This window comes from Sinocyclocheilus rhinocerous, unplaced genomic scaffold, assembly GCF_001515625.1.
Source record: "Sinocyclocheilus rhinocerous isolate Xijiao unplaced genomic scaffold, SAMN03320098_v1.1 scaffold1576, whole genome shotgun sequence".
Lineage (NCBI taxonomy): Eukaryota > Metazoa > Chordata > Actinopteri > Cypriniformes > Cyprinidae > Sinocyclocheilus > Sinocyclocheilus rhinocerous.
In genome coordinates this window covers 50,574-69,333 of record NW_015628323.1, presented here as the reverse complement: position 1 = coordinate 69,333, position 18,760 = coordinate 50,574, and the positions used below count along the sequence as shown (strand labels likewise).

The window sequence follows — 18,760 nt, the reverse complement described above, 5'->3', positions numbered from 1 at the left end:
AATTCACTGTAAACCACGGCTTCACGGGGCTTATTGCTTTTATAAAATGGTTATTCCATATACGTAGTAAGGTTTCACAAAATAAAACAGAGCAAATAAAGTGTAATGATATTAATAAAAACAGTATTCTTCCACCAAACAACGTAGTTCCTCAGAAACAGTGGTGGTTGCCGAGCAACACACAGAAGTAAACAAAGGTGTATGTTTGTAGAGTAATTTACAACAGCTTCGAACGTGGCTCAGCCAATCGGAATCAAGGACCGGAATTATCCGTTTTTTAAAGGACGTATACATACTACTACTCAAAAGTCTTAGGTCAGTATTTTTTCTTTTGAATAAAACACAGTTTTTACATATTAATTTTTTTCCTTAAAAGAGGAACTGAAAGAGTAAAGCCTGAATGTATTAAATCATGAAAGAAAAATTAGTCAATTGATTAATTCTATATATATATATATAATTAATTTTTAAAATTAATACTTTAATTAATGCATATATATATATATATATATATATATATATATGAATAATTTTAACAAATATATGAAAAAATTTGTACAAACAAAAACAGCAAATTAAAGCAAGGATGCTATAAACTGATCAAATGTCACTGTAAAGACATTTATGGTTATTTTGAACTTTTAAATTCATCAAAAAATCCTAAAATATAAACATATTTTAAATCACATGTTCCTCGCCAGGTGTTGGACTTCAGCATCACATTACCTCTGTATAAGTTCCATCGGCTTTGCATTCTGGGATAAAGACAGCAGAGGAATCAGAATGAGCGCTGGCCCGCAGAGCTTGAGAGCGAGCCAGCTGACATTTAGACTTCAACGCATCTGCTGACAAACACAAACACTTCAGACTTTTAAAAAAAGCCTCCGTTGACAGCAAATGAGAAGTCTTTGTTCCCTGTGATGAACCTCACCTGTGCATGTTGACACTGCAGCCGTCCTCAGCCGTCTGTTGATGCACTGCGCACGCTGGAAAGAGCACAGAGATTTATACATTCGGCCGTTGCTGCCACACACAGCTTGATGGCGCCCTCTAGCACAGTCCAGCACACACGCCTGACGCCACTGCTTTTCCAACACCAGCAACTAGAATTAGAGAACAGGAGGGGGTCAGTTTCTTTACATCTGGCTGAATGTGAAAGGCTAGACTGTGTAAAAACTCTCAAAAAAAAGAGAAACATGGTGTCTGGCTGAGGAACAGCAGGCTACTGTCAAGAAAAACGCTGGAGGTCCCATGATGGGAAGGTGATGCGAGATGGTTTAGACACGCTAATGAAAGATTTATATTAATGCACTCTCTCAAAGGACAGATTATCCTATTGAAGGCAAGCAAAGAGAGTACATATTTATATATTAAATAGCCCCAAGATTAAATATTCAAAAATATTCTCCTGCAATTTAATTTGGCATCCTTGCGTACTTTAATTATAGATGAAAAACTACAATATTGGTCAGATGGCAGTTTGCTCTCAGTATGAATTGGCCAATATTGTAATAAGAATATATCAGAGCATACATTTTCCAAGTTACAACAGTAAAAATCTTTCTATGCCAGATTCTAAAAAGTATTAAAGAGTTCTATATCTTTTCTATTGTACATAAACATGTTCTGATGTCCATCAGAGACGTAGTGTGGAAAAAACAGGCAAACAGTTTAGAATTATATTAGCGGAAGTTCCATTACCCATAAATATCCCAAACATATGTGGCAGTGTTTACTGAATCCTTGAAAAGAATAGAGCAGCGTGTCCTTTAATGAGGCCCGAGAGAGAGAGCTTGCAAAATGACTTGCACATGTTCAGAAGTTTGTGGAAACATCTCCATCTCTGATGAGTGTGTACATGCGCATGTTCTACATGCAACACACAATCATTACTGAGAAACCATGAAAATCTTCCGTTCTCAGAAAAATATCCACATTTTCCATAACATGCTGTAAAGGGCAAGTCCCTACATGACCCATCAGATTTAGAATTTAATCAATGTTTCTTCTCATTTTTGTCATTAATCATGCACATTAATATCTATTATTTGCCCTATTTATTTATTTTTTCTGTGTATGTCAGGATGCACTGCATGTTTATAAGTTATACAGCTGTTGGAAAGACCAATTTTTAACAAATCTATACATACATACAAAAAGAGTTTAGGTCTCAACTGCAAGAATATAAAATAAATTATAATATTTCAATAACAGAGTAAAGGTATTAACTTTGGACTCTAGGTTATGCATTTCCTTAAACAGTTACTGATGCTGATTTGCCAAACTCATCAGGATGGAATCTTTCCACACCTTCACAGTCCAATTTCAATGTGCAACAGCAAATGAAACATTGGAAGTGACATGAACACGGCTGCGCTTAAACCTGCTCCTGCCAAGTGTGCAGCCAGTAACAAACAACATGGAAAGTCAAGGATGTCTCTGTTGGAGAACAAGGCAGCACTGTAGACATGAGGCATGTCTAACAATTTTATAACTGTGAATGAAAATAAATACCCAGTCTGAGTGGCCTCAGGTGGTTGGTTCAGTAATGAATGAGAGATGTGGTGCCACTTTGCTGACAGGTGTGCATATTTTGAATTTAATGGCAATATTTTTTGTCTTTAACATATGGGCATTTAAAAACAGGGTGATTATAAAGAAAAAAAATCTGTATTCCTGTGTCGCTTTTAGACAAAAACTCTCTTAGCCTGATCAGATTTATGTGGCTTGTGCTCAGGCATTTCACATTTCCAGGTGGCCTTTTTTTCTTTTGCAGGTTAACAGGTGCACGTTTTGACATGGAAATTTATGACACAGAGCGATACTAAGAAATTCACAAAACCCTTTTTATTTCACTGGGATACATGTTAAATATTCAATCTTTGCGACTTTTTAGAGCTACTAATATATATATATATAAAATGACAAGTCCCTCATTACATATGTAATTCCCTTTAGTTAATTTTCTGCAACAATTAGGCGAGCTGTTTATTTATGGATCTGACATGTTCAGTAGATTTGTCCTAATCTTCTTGCATCTGTTATTACAAAATATTACACAACTATACATTTTACACATGCAAGATCAAATAATTTATTTTCGTCTCCAGTCGGGAGTTTACCTGATTTTCGTCCGTCATCTTTACTGAATCTGACAACAGAAAGATGAGTAGTAAGCGACAGGTGAACGTCAACACCAACATGATTCCCGCCACAACAGCCCACGCTCTGAGATCAGTCACGTTTTTCCCGCCTGCGTGTGAATTTAAACACAAGGCGCGCGTCCTCACCACTGTAACGGCCAGGATTCAGAGGTTGAAGACAGCAGGGAAAAAAGCCTGCATTTACTCAGTTTGTCATAGCAGCCTAACCGTTCGTTTTCGACGAGGACAACCAACAGACAGGCGATAAAAACGACCTATTTCGACCAAAATAATATAACCTTAAAACATTAAAAACGATGTCTTCTGTAATATTTCACGAATGTTGTTTGAGGAGCTCAACACAACCGACTGTGCTGACTTCACATTTTCACACAGGAACTCCTCCTCAGGACGGCTAGGAGGATGGTAAGTTAACTCTATTGGTTCTTGAGAGTCCTCACCTGTCTAAACTGTTTATTAGAGTGGCTGTTTCAGATTTTTTTTTTTTACAGTTTTTATTTACATATAATAGCACATGTAGTATCTGGCTAATTTGAGCTTTCTTAAAATAATTTCAATGTTTCAACAGCCCTCAAATTAAGCACCATCCACAACGTGTGAGGCATAATGCAGATTACCACAGGAAAAAAAAAAAAAGTTATTTTGAGGAAAACATTTTTTACACCAATAGGCCTACAGTAATACACTAAATCTGTCTGTCACAGGATAAAAGAATCATTGCTAATCAATATTTTGTCACCAATGTTGTTGATAGGACTTACAGACAGAACGTCATTAATGCATTCATTTATAAACTTTGAATAAAGTAAAAAAAAAAAAAAAAAAGCTCCAGAGACAAAATCAAATAGGGACACAGACAAATAATTCAAAGTGGTAATGTTTTATAAGGAAACTTTATGTGTGCATGTGAAATTCACTTATCTTGAGACAGAAAGCAATTTTTTGCAAATTTCCAGTACAGCAGATAACGTTTGATATTAAAGAGTACAAAAGAAAAAAATAAATCAGAATTCCAAATGCTTTTATTCAACTTTGCAGACGTAAGAGCAGGCTTTTGGTCCAAGTCTGTTCAAAACTTCTGAAGCCCATCTTCCCAACCCTATTCCCTCCCTCTACCCTTAATTCGTTCTCACTTCAATTCAACACTTCCAACTGCAAATCACCCCCGCCGTTCATTACAGAGCATGGTTGGTATTGGATACATGATTGCATAGATTTGTTAGACAGTAATTTAATTTTAATTAAGACATAATGGAATGTTCATTAAGACTTCAGCTCTCCCACTCCTTCCCCCAACCTCCAGAGCTGTACATTAAACGAGTGCACAACAAAAGGAAAGGAAAAATGAGTGGGAGAGAGAGCAACCTGCAACTACCAGGCACATTTGTACTTATTTCTGACTATATAAAATTCTCTTTTCCACTGATGATTCAGCAGCTGTGTAGTCATAGGCTCTAGTGGAGGGTCACTACAAGGCTATGCTGCTCACATCACCACTGAAGCTCTCACATGGACATTTAGTAATATCTGAGAAATGATTAGAGATGGATGGCAGATGGACATTAGTTTCAGTTAATAAATCCTTAAGGGACATGTCTACTTGAGTCATGGAGTCAATAAAAGAATGCTGTATGGTTGATCGGGGAAGGAAAACAACAAATCGACTGGGTATTTTTGTAGCTTCATTCTTCAACCCCTTAAAAACAAACCTGTAGCTACCTAAGCCTGCCTACAGTACTCCGCAGGGGTGAAACTGCTCATTTTATAATCTTTGCTTATGACCTGAAGCCCAGTGTGACCGCCATGGGTAGTCCGACAGTTCTGTGTACTGGAAAATAAGTATGTACAGCGTAGAATCCCGCTAACTCAATTGCTGGAGAGGAAAGAAATAAAAAGGGGAGGAAAAAGCTGAGGTTGGATTTTCAAAGAGTTCCACCGATCCAGCAAAATGGGTTAAGAGGGCATGTCACAAATTCCCTATCAAAACACTTGAGTCATTCTGTCCATTTTCCTACGATATACAGCCTTGCTATATGCCAAATAACATATTCCAACCCCAAACCCAAACCTCCCACCCCACCAACTCTAGGAAGAAAACAACAAAATTAAAACAAAGAAAAACAGCATGTTAACTGGAAAAGCTTGTGCCCTCCCCACCGGGGTAGAGGGTGCAGGTTAAGTGTCTAGGCATAGACTGAAGCCAAAGCTGATTCTTTAAGCTCTCTTTAGTTCCATCCCAGAACAACCTAGTAAATTTAATAATAATTAATATTTTTTCTAATTTAATGAGCCCAACGGCTCAACATCAGCTGGTGAGAAATCACTTGAAAGCTGGAAAAACACCATCGAGTCCTTTCATATGTCAATTTAAGATGAAACGGAAGATTAAAGAACCTGAGCTGTGGCTACAGTCCAAAGCCACACACCCACTTCCCTTGACACTGAATCTGCAATATTAAACTTTTCTCTTTCCTTCTATCCTACATCTTTTCTTAAGCTCTCCAAGACCGACATGTTTAACACGGAATCCAAAAGGCTATCCCTCAATGCGTGGCAAGCTTCATCAACAGTTATTTGCTCTTCCCACAATGCCATGGTACCCTCCTTCCCCCAAACATCTATCCCCCCTCCCCCTCAGGTGTGCTATGAAGTCCCATTTCCAACACTCTTAAATATCTTCCTCTTCCTCAGGAGCACTGATCTCTTTAAGGACTGGATGGTTGAGAGAAAGACAGATGCGGCTCCATCCAGCGCTCTCATCTATCTAGTCTGTGAGAAGATCAGCACCGATGCAGGAGAGAGAACTGCTCCGGAGTTCTGGAGTTGGCCCTTAGAGGTCGCTCTCCCCATACAGGGCGGTGGAGAAGGACATGTAGTCAAGAGCGCCTGGAACCGCGTCGGGGCCCGTGTATGGTGCCATTCGGGCAATGCAGTACTCTGCCTGGTCAGGAGGAAGCTCACGCCTCAACTCCTCGGCTGTGATGTAGTTCTGAAAAGGAGAATAGGCAAGAGATGCGTTGAAGTCTCATAACACAAGACACTCTTGGAGGGACATCCAGACGTGCACATTCATACCTTGTCTCCGGCTAGGATCTTAAATGAGGCGATGACCTGGTCTGCAGTGTCTGTGTCGGTTGTTTCCCTTGACATGAAGTCGATGAAGGCCTGGAAGGTCACTGCTCCACTGTTGTTGGGGTCAACAATACCCATGATACGACCAAATTCGGCATCACCCTGAAGAACAGAGGTTAGAGGTTAACCCAGAAAAACCAGGAGGACAGTCATGAGAATCAACGTTAAACACCATCTTTGACGCAAATGAAAACAAGGCTGTAAGAAATTGGTGTACAGTTGGGTCAATGCGTTGATTAAGACTTCAATGGTCACCTGAATGGTAAACTCACTGAACGCTAACTTTACATCTATCCCTCAGCCCGTTTTCATTTGAGCCGAATTAATACTGCATCTAAGGTGCTTGACTGTGGTCTGTTACGGGGTGGCCAACTTTGGTTCTGGACAGCCACAGTCCTGCAGAGTTTTGCTTCAACCTTGATAAAAACTCTTTCTGTAGCTTTCTAGTAACGCTTAGACCTTGATTAGCTTGTTCAGGTCTGTTTGATTAGGGGTAAAGCGAAACTCTGCAGGACTGTGGCTCTCCAGGACCAAAGTTGGCCACCCCTGGTCTATTAGAATCTATTCAGTAATAATTTTTTTTTTAGATTTAAGATTTACAGATCTTAACGTAAAATATAGATAAAAAAAAATATAATAAGTAATCAGCGATATCCGACAAAACAGAATCTTTTTTTTAACAGCAAGCAAAAGCAGGAGTTCAGGAGAAACTGTTGCTGTAGATTGAGAAAGGAGGTAGCAGTACCAGGCTGTTCCCAGTGGAAATGAGCAGTGCGCGGAAATCGTCGCTGTCCATTATCCCCGTGCGCTTCTACAGTTCGCAAAGGGAAGGATGAGAAAAGAAACAGGAAGGATGCATGTGGAAAGCAGAGAATTTGGGGAGATGAAGAGGTTGTACGCAGACAGAAGAGTTTGATAGAGGAATCAGAATGAGTTTGTACAGAAGACAAGTCAGAGAAAGAGGGAAGTTATAACAAGGACAAGTAAAAAAATTAAGAAAAAGGAAGCAGTGAGAAACATAAAACATGAAAGCAAAACCTTAGCTGACCTGCAGAGGGCACCATTTTAAGCAACAGCACAACAGGTGAGTGAGGGAGTTAGTGAGTGATGGAATAAGCGGCGCACACACACACACACACACACAGACACAGACAGACAGACAGACGGCAGCCATCGTAACCCTTTCTTCTCTGGGCATGCTCATACCTGCTTGTCGTTTTCTACGTCGTAACCCAGACTGATCAAACAAGCCTTGAACTCCTCAGCTTGTAAGACACCACTGTGGTCCTGTGGCAAGCCAATCACGCAAGAGGTCGCAGTGGATGAACCAATCAGAGCATGTGGATTAGGATTGATGATACCGATACACAATGACATAGCACGTGTGGGATGGAGGCAGTGGCATGACAAAAAAGATGGAGACAAAACATTGTGGATGTCAGACACATGGGCTGTTGGCTAAACAAGTATAATGAAACACGCTTATGACAGTGAGTGACCTGATTTTTTATGGATATCAGACAGAACATTCAGATCCATGATATTACAGAGCCATTATGAAAGCACTTTATAATTTTCTCTACTTTACCGTAGCTAAACTTCTCCACTCTAACATAAAACCCCCTCATTACTTCACATCCACTAGACTATATTTGCATATTGGCTACAGGTGGCACATTTCAGGTCAGAGGTGTTTGACGCACAGTATATTTCAGACGTTTTCCTTCCCATTAGTGCCAGAGTAAGTGGAGAAAATGGAGCAATGGAACAAATATTAAAACAAGCCCAACCAAAATTTTAAACCGAGGTCCATTTTTATCATGCATCAGTCACACTGAAATTAAACACAGCCATTCACCTTGACATAAGCAACACGGACTAAATTTTCCATATTCTTCTTTATATGGACACTTTAATCCTCTGCAATGTCATGTATTTTTAGTGGCCTGCTGCTCAAATCTCTTTGCTTTTAAACTGCTCAACACAGTTTAAAATCACAAGCCCTATATGCATATTAAAGGAACAGTTCACTCAAAAATGATCACCATCTTGTCTTTTCAAAACATATGACTATGACGTATGTTATTTGGAAAACAAGATGTTAGACTCAATTCTCATTCAAACTTGCACATACTCAATTTTGGAGCAAAAAGACATCAGGTTTGACATCAATGATGCAAAACGTCCAATGCTTTCATTAAAAATGACAGTTTGATTGATCTATTCCTTTACTACACTAACCTTGTATGACTTTCATGGTCATACAAACACTTATTTCACCTAATTTAAGTAAAGTCCATTTCACACAGAGTTAAACATGGAAATGAGTTCCTGACCTTGTCGAAGTGATTGAAGGACGTGCGGTACTCGTGAAGCTGCTCCTGGCTGATGCCTTTAGCATCACGAGTCAGAATCTGGTTCTCGATCTCGTTAATGGTGCGGGCAATTGTAGTAAGGAGCTGCTCCCAACCAACACGTAGGTGCTGCAGAGAAGAAAAGGGCAATGGAAAAACAGTCAAAAAACTGATTTTGAATTTTGAATTGCTTAACAAACTTAATGTAGGAATTGTACACACTTGACCTAAACAGTACATCTAGAGTTCCTGAATAGTGCCAACATCGTAAATTAGTGTATGTGCATATGCATACCTCCATAGTATAAGCAGTGTATTTGTTGTCAAATATAAGTGCTTCCTGAATGAGCTGATGGTCTCCCTCCAGTTGGTCAATGTTGGGTTTGTATTCAATGATGCTCTGCTCATACTGACGGAGGTGGGTCAGCTGATCTTCCAGCGTTCCATTCATCTCAATTGATATCCGCCCGATCTCCTACAAACATCATGCCATGGAGACACAAATTCATCATTCATTACTTTTCTTCTTTGAGAAATGATAAGATCATCAAGCTACACAAATGGAGGCGACTATACCTCCATCTTATTTTGGATCCATGGTCCAATCATGTTGGCCTGGTTGGCAAACTGGCGTCTAAGATGGTCATTAGACTGCTGACGTGCGAGCTCTTCCTGAAGAGCCTGATCACGCTGTGGAACCAGTTGCTGCACCTGCACAATGACAGAGATAACATCAACAATTGCAATCACAACTGTAAAACTACCCCCACACACCCGAAGGAAGCAATGTCTCATTCACAATACAGACAGATCTCACCTTCTCCCATTTCTTGTCAATGCTCTGAGGGGTGATGGTGGTGTAAGGATTGTTTCCAGCCAGTTTGATGCCATTGTACTGTGCGATTTTCTGAACTTCAGCCTGGATGGCCTGGATAGCTTCCCGCTCTTTATTTGCCTCTGGAAGAGTTGATTTGAACTGGTCATGAGCCGTTATCAGTCCCTACAGAAAGAGAAAGACATTAGGGAAAGAATTCTTGCATCCAGAATTTTATTGTTCCCTTCACCTCGTTCTAAAATGGACTATCCAGAGGTACTAGCAACGAAACGAGGAACTCCATTTCAAAGGTGAAGCAAGATGGAAAGCTTATGAATACAAAACATTTTGCAGTACCTGGATCTCCTCGATGTTGTGTACAATGAACATGTCCTGAAGGTCCTCCATGGCTCCCTCCATCCAGTTGTTGAACGGTGCTGCTCTCTTGGCATACTCCAGGTACAGCTCATCAATAGACTCCAGCTGTTTCTCTGTTCTCTGTAGACCACATACACACACAGTCAGCATGATAAAATGTATAAATATGGCAGAAAGTGTTTCAGAGGAAGCATGCGTACCTCGAGAGATTCTCTGCGACTCTGTGTGAGGGAACCCAGAGCATCCCATTGCTCACAGATCTTCTGACAGCGTGCATTAACGCTCGGGGAGTCGTAGTAGTCCAGCTCACTGTAATACAGACACAGAAGAGTTTGAACACTTTCCCAACTTCCATCTCTTACAGCCTAAATTTTGTATTTGATTAATTAGCCCTCTCTGTTGTTTTTGTTGTTTTCTCACTTGAGCTCCTGTGCAATGGCAGCAATCTGCTCCACTCTGTCCTGGTGGGCAGCAAGGTCACTTTCGAATGCCTCATGCTTCTTCAGGAGAGCTTTGATCTCAGACAGAGATGCGGTCTCATAGTCCTTCTGTGTTAGCATGGCCTCCTTACCTACACACAAACAAACAAGATCGATTTAGATCTATATAGATTTTAGATCACATGGCTGATCCTTAAGACTTCTGCTTGGCTGACGAGGCTCTTGTCATCAAGGAGCAGCCTGTCATTGCATACTGAGAGCGATTGGTGAATCAATGTAAATAACTTTCAAAAGCATCAGTAAGTTCAGGTGTAGTTTCTGATCCATACCATCCGTCCAGCTTTCATGGATGGCTGCTTTCTGACGGAACTTTTCTGCAAGATGGTCAAGTCTCTCCAAACGACGGATCTCATTCAGTAGCCACTCTTCATAGCCTTTCTCGGCCCCTTCCAGTTTATGCCATGCACCATTAATGTCCTAGAGGGAAAGCAAGAACTTGTCAGCCAAATGCCTTGCCAATGGTTCAACAACAGAGGTTGAGAATGAACACGTTTCTGCACAAAACAGTCATTAATGTCATCACAGTGATAAAGCAAAAAGACTTGAATTGTACATGTAATATACATGTTTCTTACCGACACCATGCGTCCCTCAGATGGCATAAAGGCTGGTCGGTTGCTCAGACGAAGTTTGGTCTGCAATGTGTTGAAGTTGATCTCTAGCTGACACTTCTCCTGAACTTTAGGTGGTTTGTGAACGCGACGGTAATCGCGGAAATCTTCCAATTTCTGCTGCATTTCTGTCATGGTTTTCTCTGGAGCACGGTTTTCCAACCATGGGATTGTCCTACGAATCCACTCCAACAGCTGTAAGAAAAAAGCATGCGATAAAGAAATGAATAGAGGATCAACAGAAAACACATTCTCCTCTCTAACATACTGAGACATTTAAAAGTAAAACACTCTGGGTAGTTGGTCTCGAAATAGATCTTCTTTTAAATATTACTATGTCTACTTAAATCACACAAACAACAAACATAATGACTTAAACTCACATCGCTGGCCAGTTTTTCATAGTCCTCCATCAGGTGCTCGTTCTCCTGATTGACCGCCAACACCTTACAAATACGATTAGCTGCTGTCTCAGCCTATCACAGAAGAGGACAGTTACAATTGTATTACATACCACATCTTTCCAATTATGAAATTCTATCCATACATAAAAAAAAAAAAACACTGAACCGCACACTGTTTACTACACAAATATATAGTGTATACCATATGTTTATACTACAGTATACACAGTACACTTCTATAAAGAAGTATGACAAATCTGTGTTTAAAGCTGTAAATGTCAATATGCTGCTTTGGTTTAGACAGGAAAGAAATTTGGAACTATAAAGTATTTATTGTTTTTTGGTTTGGTGGGTTTAGCAAAAAGTGCCTCAAAATTACATTCAAATACACGCAAACGATGTATTGAGCACACAATGAAACAAAACTCCAAGTGTTGTAAGTTAATGTGCTATACACACACAATAACATGCGTAAAAACTAGTCAAATGAAATTAAAATTAAGTTAAACATCAATATTACATACTTCACTTGTAAGCTATCTTTTATACTAATTTACGTTTCATGCAAACACCAAAATTGGTTAGTTTTGAAAGTGTAGTCTAGCCAAAAATTCCACATGCCATTTGTAAAATCAAATCTGCATTCTCAATTTATATACCACCACTGGAGGATCTCTTCAGGGTTCTCTACAGCATTAACTAACACTGAAACACAGAAAGTGTTCAAAACGCTCGTGTAAAATGCTAAAGCACATTTAAACAACTATGATTATAAGTGTGTGGCTTCACTTCAAATGGAAAACACATATCTTTCATATGCAGCAGCAAAACCTTACAGAAAATTACTGTCCAATGTAAAAGTGGGCTTAACATTAATAAACATAATACATATGCTTGTGTAGATAGATAACACAGAACATCTAAGAATCAAAACAGCATACTTAGTGTTTTAAATGTGAGCTATACTGTGAATTTCATTATGATTTTCATATTTACACACACAACACTGTCCTCAACTGTTACAAACTTTATCACTGAGTGCAAATATGAAACATCAAACAATGAAATTCACATTTGCAGCATTTAAAGAAAGTTTTCATAGACCAGTACACCCATTAAGGACCTTAAATGACTGCAGAACCATTTTAGAAAATAAGTGCATATATAGAAAAAGGTGAGGGCAATGGTTTGGGTGTAGTGAAGCCCAAAGCTGTGATGAATCAAAACTAGTCAGTGGCCTTAACTTTCAAGTCACGTTCACACCTGGTTCAGTTGGATTGGTTTTTGGTGCAGGTTACAAATAGGATTACCAATTGGCTACAAATCTGACATTCCCATAATTACGACTAGATTCTTCTTTCCTCATTTAAGACTCAATATTTGACTCAAAGTATAAGAGTATTGGAATAAAACAATGGATCATTAAAGCAAGTCATCCATCTGGTGGTTTGTTTGAAATATCTAATCCATAACAAATCAGTGCCATATGGCGAGCCAACCGGGTGGGAAAACCCAGACACAATAAAAATGATTTTCATCTGACTTGGTTACATTTGTGTACATTATTGTGAGGAGAGCAAATACAAGAATTTTAAAATAGCTAACCTAATATTGCTGTATTAACATAATAGTGCAAAAATGTTGTGTACAAGCTGTACAGTGCCATAGGGAACATTTACTGTTAGTCCTTTGCTGTTGCAGCAAAGTACAACGAACCAAGATGAGAAACCAGGCATGAAGGCACCTTAAGAGTTTCAAGGGCAGCAGTCAGGGGTCAAAGGTTCCTCACCTTCTGAGCACCTGAGAAGGCGTGATAGAAACAGGAGACGTAGGTCATAATAGCCTTCTCATCCGGCCGCAGAGTGCCCACGATATCTATAGCAAAGCCAGCGGAAAAAGAGAGAGAAAGAGACAGCAGTGAAGCAAAGCAACCCAAAGCCTGTGTGTCCCCACCGAGAGAGGAGGGGATGGTTATGCATTTTATGGGCTCCCCATTCAAAGGGAAATGGGGTTTGGAGTCCAGTGTTATAACCCTGGCAACCCGCAAAGTGAGAGAAAGAGCCAATTCGCTGTTGAGAAAAGAGTCGTAGGCCAGGGGAAGACGGGTTAAAACACCAGCGTCCCTCTTTGGTTATTCCAGTACTGATGGGAAAAGCCATGCTGAAGAGGAGGTGATGAGGGGTCAAGGGTTAGGGGTCATGGGGTACCTTCTGGGCTCCAGAAAATGCATGGTAGAAACTGGACACATAGGTCATTATGGCTTTCTCATCTGGACGTGCCGTGTTCACAATGTCTGCAGGGAAACAAAAGTTATACACACACATGCACATACAGGGAGACAGACGGGACTCAAACACACACTCGTTAACACACACAACGACAAATGCCAAATCTCAATTCACTGGTGATGGCCAAGAACATACTTTTGAGTATGTAGTAAGGCAGTATGCCAGGTTTTAGGCACTACGTCACCGAATTGTGTCTTGATGACACAGATCCATTCGCTCTGCACTGGTTGAATTTGTATGTGAGCATTAGTGTCTAGCTAAATTCATTACTAAAACTGTCCGTGCCTGAATATAGCTTTCCCTGCCTGCTATATAGTATGCTTAAGCAGTATGTCAAATGAATAGTATTCATAAAATTAGCTCAAAAAGCAAGTACAGATACAGATTCAGACAATTCACTGGAGACAATGAACCATCCAAGCACTTCTCGCATTAGTGATGTGTTGTTCACGAACGAGCCGGCTCTAAGAGCCGATTCTTTATAGGGAACGAGAAGAGCCGACTTCTGTCGGGGAAGGCCGAATCTTCAGCCAGAGCCTTCTATTTTAGCCCAGTTTAGCAATTGTGAATGGTTTGTGTTGGTAAGCAATTTTTTATTCAGTGTTTTCATAAAAGCCTTATTTTTATGCATTTTTTCGTTACAACAACAACAACAGAAAATACACATGCGGCTAATCACATGGGAGGATCGACTAGGATCATACCATTATGTGAAAGAAGGAAAGGGGACACACGCTCCGCAGATAGCGAGTGTAGTGGTAAAGGCCAGGTACACAGAGTGACAGTGAGAGACGGGGGAGCCGGATTTAAATGCAAGCACGTTGGTTAAGGTAGGAAGACACTGCATTGTTGCAACATCGGTCCCCTCAGAGAGAGTCTTCTCAAAAACAGGACAAATAATCACAGAGAGGAGAAACCGCATCAGCACATCCAAGCTAAGGCATCTGATATTTCTGAATGCCAACCTGCACTAAAGACTAAAGTGTCTTAATGTTAAGACTTTTGCCTTTATTTATTTGATTTGTTTGCTGTGGTTCTGTGTTCAATTGTTCAATTAAAGTTTTATTAAAATGTTAAATAATAGTAACTGTATTTTTTTGTAACGAAAAAATGCATACAAATATGGCTTTTATAAAAACACTGAATAAAAAATTGCTTACCAACACACAAACCATTCACAATTGCTAAATTGGGCTAAAATAGAAGGCTCCGAGTGATACTAAATGAAGAGCCATTTGAGAGCCGAGGAAATAGGAGAGCTATGGAAATAGTGACTTTCCATCACTATTTCGCGTACTATTTTTGACATACTAGGATTCGGGATGTGCCAATTCTGTCGTCACATAATATTTAGGTTGGATAATATGGTAATTGGGACTCAATTCTCCTCTAATCAGAAACAGTACACCATCCAGGCACTTTTAGCATATTATGTGTGACTACTAAGATTTGGGACTCTTCAAATCTAATGTTACTTGGGATTCAATTATCCTCTCATCAGAAAAAGTACACCATCCAGGCACTTTTTGCATACTATTTTTCTTGCACTGTGATTTGGGGTGCACTAATTATGTCACATACTACTTCAGATGGATAGTATGCAAAATGGGATTATATTGAGAAATAGTATACACTTTTAGCATACTATTTTGATGCACTATGATTTGAGACATACTAATTGTTATGTCACATACTACTTAGGATGGATAGTATGCAAATTGGGATTCAGTTTTCCTCTCATCAGAAATAAAACAGCAATAGTATGCAAAAAGTGTCTGGATAGTATACTATGGTTTAGGACACACCAATTCAAGTATCACATACAGTTTAGGTTGAATAGTATGCAGGACTCAGTCCGACTCTGATCAGCAAAAGCATACAATCCAGTCACTTTTAGCATATTATTCTTGATGTACTATGATTTGGGATGCACCAATTCTGATATCACAAACTCTAGAGGATGAAGAGTATGCAAACTATGATTCAGGGTTACAAAACAATACACACACACACACGCACACAAATATAGCACTAAAAACACACTCCGACGCAGCAGGTTCAACAGAGATCCTGGAGAAATCATGCTTGAGGGAGAAACAACATAATGCTCAGGGATGTTACCATGGTGACACACTGTTTGTAGAAGACATTAAGTGTGTGTTGGAGAACAGGAACAACTCCTGGAAATACAGGGCATGTGCTGACATGCACAAAACACACTTTTTAATAGAGCGACTCATTCACTCTCTCTCCCACTCACACACACACACACACACACACACAGAAACATCATCACACAGCCTAAAGCACACAACTAACTTCACACACAGAAACGAGAGAACAGTTCATACCCTCTGCATCCAACATCTTGGGGATGTCGAGGTATCGCTCTGCCACTTCAAAAGCGTTGTTCAGATTAGTCACTGGGTCGTCCTGTTAACATAATGAAACAAACAATCATTTGAGCTTTTCTATAGCACTACATTATCTGAGAGAGCCTGCAAAACAGCGGAAACATCCACAGATTTCCAAAAGAATCAAAATATACCTCATTCAAAGTTCGACAACGTCCATCACCCCCTGGCATGTTTGCTTATTAAATAATTTTACTGATTTCACTGTGCTACTTTGGATGGAAAGTTTGCAAATTCTCCTCTCATAAGAAATAGTATACCAAATCATGACGTACTATAATTTGGGATGCACTAATTCTGTCACATACTATTTAGTATGGATAGTATGCAAATTGGTATTCTCCTCTCATTAGAAATAGTACAATCAAAAATAGTATGCAGAACGTGCCTGGATGGTATACTAAGATGTGGGATGCTCAAATTGTAATGTAATGTGAAATATGATTTAGAATGGATAGCATGCAAATTGGGATTCAATTCTCCTCTCATGAGAAATAGTTTACTATCCAGGCAGTTTTTGCATACTAATATTTGGTGACGCTGATACTTCTAATATCACAAAGTGAGACTTCCACAGATTTCAGCAAGAGGCAAAATGTCCGTTCATCGTTCACAAAGTTCTACAACATCCGTTTCCCCTTGCATGTTTATTAAATAAATTCGCTAATTTGACTATGCTTTTTGCTGCTAATTAGTCACAGCTCCACTTTTAATCATTTCCACAGAATTGCAAAAAAATTTCCCCCCAAATCAGTACAAAAACATTTCCAGATTGCACCTGGACTTAGTACTTTTCTCTCATGAGATGCTCACCTTTCTCAGCTTGTCATAATCGATGAGCTCTGGCCTGTGTCTGTGGATCAGAGCATTGAAGGCCAGACCATCCTTCCAGCTGTGGAGAAAGAGAAAAACAGTGTGAGAGAAAAAACAGGTACTTTTATTTCTCTCCTTTAAAACCAGCAGGGGGCGCCACTCAAACCACAGCTTATAAACTTTCCCCTATTTCTGCATTCATGTCACCATGTTGGAAACTTGTTAAACTGTAACAAACGACAGTAAAGGAACTTTGCTTGCAAAGCGACTGTGTAATTGAGATATTTCAGTTTCAAGTGCCATCTTTTAATCATCATCTTTAGCTATCATTGATCATTTGTTTATTCAAATACATTCTTAACACCGCTTTATGCAAAACCCCCCTTTGGGTGAATCAACAAATCAAAACCGCATAAAACCCTCCCTGGATCAGTCAAATAAAGCTTGTAGATCAAAGATCAACACTAATATGCATTTCAAACCTGATATGGAAGTTCTGAACGTTGACGTTCTTGTAAGGAGCCGTCTTTCTCTGACACCAGAGCAACAATCCTTCTTTAGCGGAGGTTTCTACAGAGAGACACACAGCAGAAACAGGCCATTACTGAACAGTCATCAAGTTCGCTTTCGTTCTCTAAAGTATGTTTGATTATGCTGTGCAGAGCTGTTTCTAAAACAAATGATACCCTCCACTGAGATGTCCTGGATGGCGAAGCGGAGGATGATGGTCCAAATCATTCCCAGAGTCATCTTGGCGTTTCCATCCACGATTTCTACAAACGCAGACACACAAAACTGTTAAGACTTTGAAAGTAAAAAACTTGCTTTAAAAAACAAATAATAATAATAATTATTATTATTATAAACTACATATATAAACTGAACTATAAAGTATATATCATTTATTCATGCATCAGTGTTATTTTAGTATCATTGATATACTATTACAGTTTTTGTTAATGTTTTGAATTAGAATTATTTTTGTATATTTCAGTTTTAATTTTAATTTAATACACGGCTTGTTTCAAGTTATTTTTAATCAGCAAAAAAAGTTTCATATTTTATTTTAGGTAGTAACCTTTAAGTATTTTAATTCAGAAAATGAATGACAGTTTTTGTTATCGTTAATGATAATAATCCTGATTATATATATATATATATATATATGTGTGTGTGTATATGTATCTACATATATATATATATATAATATCTAATATAAATATTATTTTAATGAAAATTAGAAATGTTACTTTGGCAATAAAATAAATAAAAATAATTAAAAAAATTACTAAAGTACTAAAATTACTAAAATTGAAATTAAATTAAAAGCAAAACAGAAATGAGTGTTATTGTTAACTAAATCTGGAAAAATGGTTTATTTTAAAATGATTGATACATTGTAATATGTACTGCACTTTTTAGTAATTTTTACTTACTAGTTTTAAACATTGTAGTACTTCAAGTTAAACAAAACAAAAACAATAAACGTTTCCGTTATATTTTATTTTATTTCAGTTAATGTTTACCTTAAATAACAAAAATGTTTTTGTGGTTTTTGCCTTCGTTAACTACAATAACCCTGAATAAAGCTAAACTAAAATAAAAATAGCATATTAATAAAACAAAACATATAATCAATATAATATAATATAATATAACAACATTTTCATTTAATATAAATATTAATTTACACTAATTGAGAATTAGTAATGTTGCCTTGGCAACTAAAAAAAAAAAAATGAAATATTAAAATTACAAAACTAAAAGCTAAAATAGAAATAAAGCCAAATAATAAATAAAGCCAAAAAAGAAAGCATTAAAAAAAATCTAAATATTAAAATTTACATGAAAACGAAAACTGAAAATATAAAAATAAAAGCAAATTCAA

General features: G+C 38.4%; 2 protein-coding genes across 3 annotated transcripts in view; both read right to left on the bottom strand.

The window, feature by feature from the left end:
• The window catches only part of LOC107737425 (SPARC-related modular calcium-binding protein 1-like), a 9,596-nt gene extending 5,979 nt beyond the window's left edge, over positions 1-3,617 (bottom strand). The window contains exons 1-3 of the mRNA XM_016548912.1: positions 3,123-3,617; positions 932-1,103; positions 727-842 (exon numbers count right to left, since the gene is read on the bottom strand). Coding sequence (XP_016404398.1) covers positions 727-842; positions 932-1,103; positions 3,123-3,203 — 369 coding nt within the window. The 5' untranslated portion in view covers positions 3,204-3,617. The remainder of the gene's footprint in view (positions 1-726; positions 843-931; positions 1,104-3,122) is intronic.
• The window catches only part of actn4 (actinin, alpha 4), a 30,625-nt gene extending 12,984 nt beyond the window's left edge, over positions 1-17,641 (bottom strand). Inside the window, exons 1-18 of one of the 2 annotated variants that reach the window (XM_016548906.1) lie at positions 17,559-17,641; positions 17,355-17,442; positions 16,873-16,951; positions 15,997-16,078; positions 13,147-13,232; positions 11,337-11,429; positions 10,918-11,148; positions 10,612-10,759; positions 10,263-10,413; positions 10,043-10,151; positions 9,822-9,962; positions 9,468-9,650; positions 9,227-9,361; positions 8,946-9,125; positions 8,633-8,779; positions 7,503-7,583; positions 6,240-6,398; positions 4,476-6,153 (exon numbers count right to left, since the gene is read on the bottom strand). In XM_016548906.1, coding sequence (XP_016404392.1) covers positions 5,995-6,153; positions 6,240-6,398; positions 7,503-7,583; positions 8,633-8,779; positions 8,946-9,125; positions 9,227-9,361; positions 9,468-9,650; positions 9,822-9,962; positions 10,043-10,151; positions 10,263-10,413; positions 10,612-10,759; positions 10,918-11,148; positions 11,337-11,429; positions 13,147-13,232; positions 15,997-16,078; positions 16,873-16,951; positions 17,355-17,442; positions 17,559-17,622 — 2,316 coding nt within the window. In that variant the 5' untranslated portion in view covers positions 17,623-17,641 and the 3' untranslated portion in view covers positions 4,476-5,994. Of the gene's footprint in view, positions 1-4,475; positions 6,154-6,239; positions 6,399-7,502; positions 7,584-8,632; positions 8,780-8,945; positions 9,126-9,226; positions 9,362-9,467; positions 9,651-9,821; positions 9,963-10,042; positions 10,152-10,262; positions 10,414-10,611; positions 10,760-10,917; positions 11,149-11,336; positions 11,430-13,146; positions 13,233-13,564; positions 14,205-15,996; positions 16,079-16,872; positions 16,952-17,354; positions 17,443-17,558 lie in introns of those variants that run through there. The other variant, XM_016548907.1, reaches the window with a different exon arrangement.
• Positions 17,642-18,760: the final 1,119 nt, after the last annotated feature.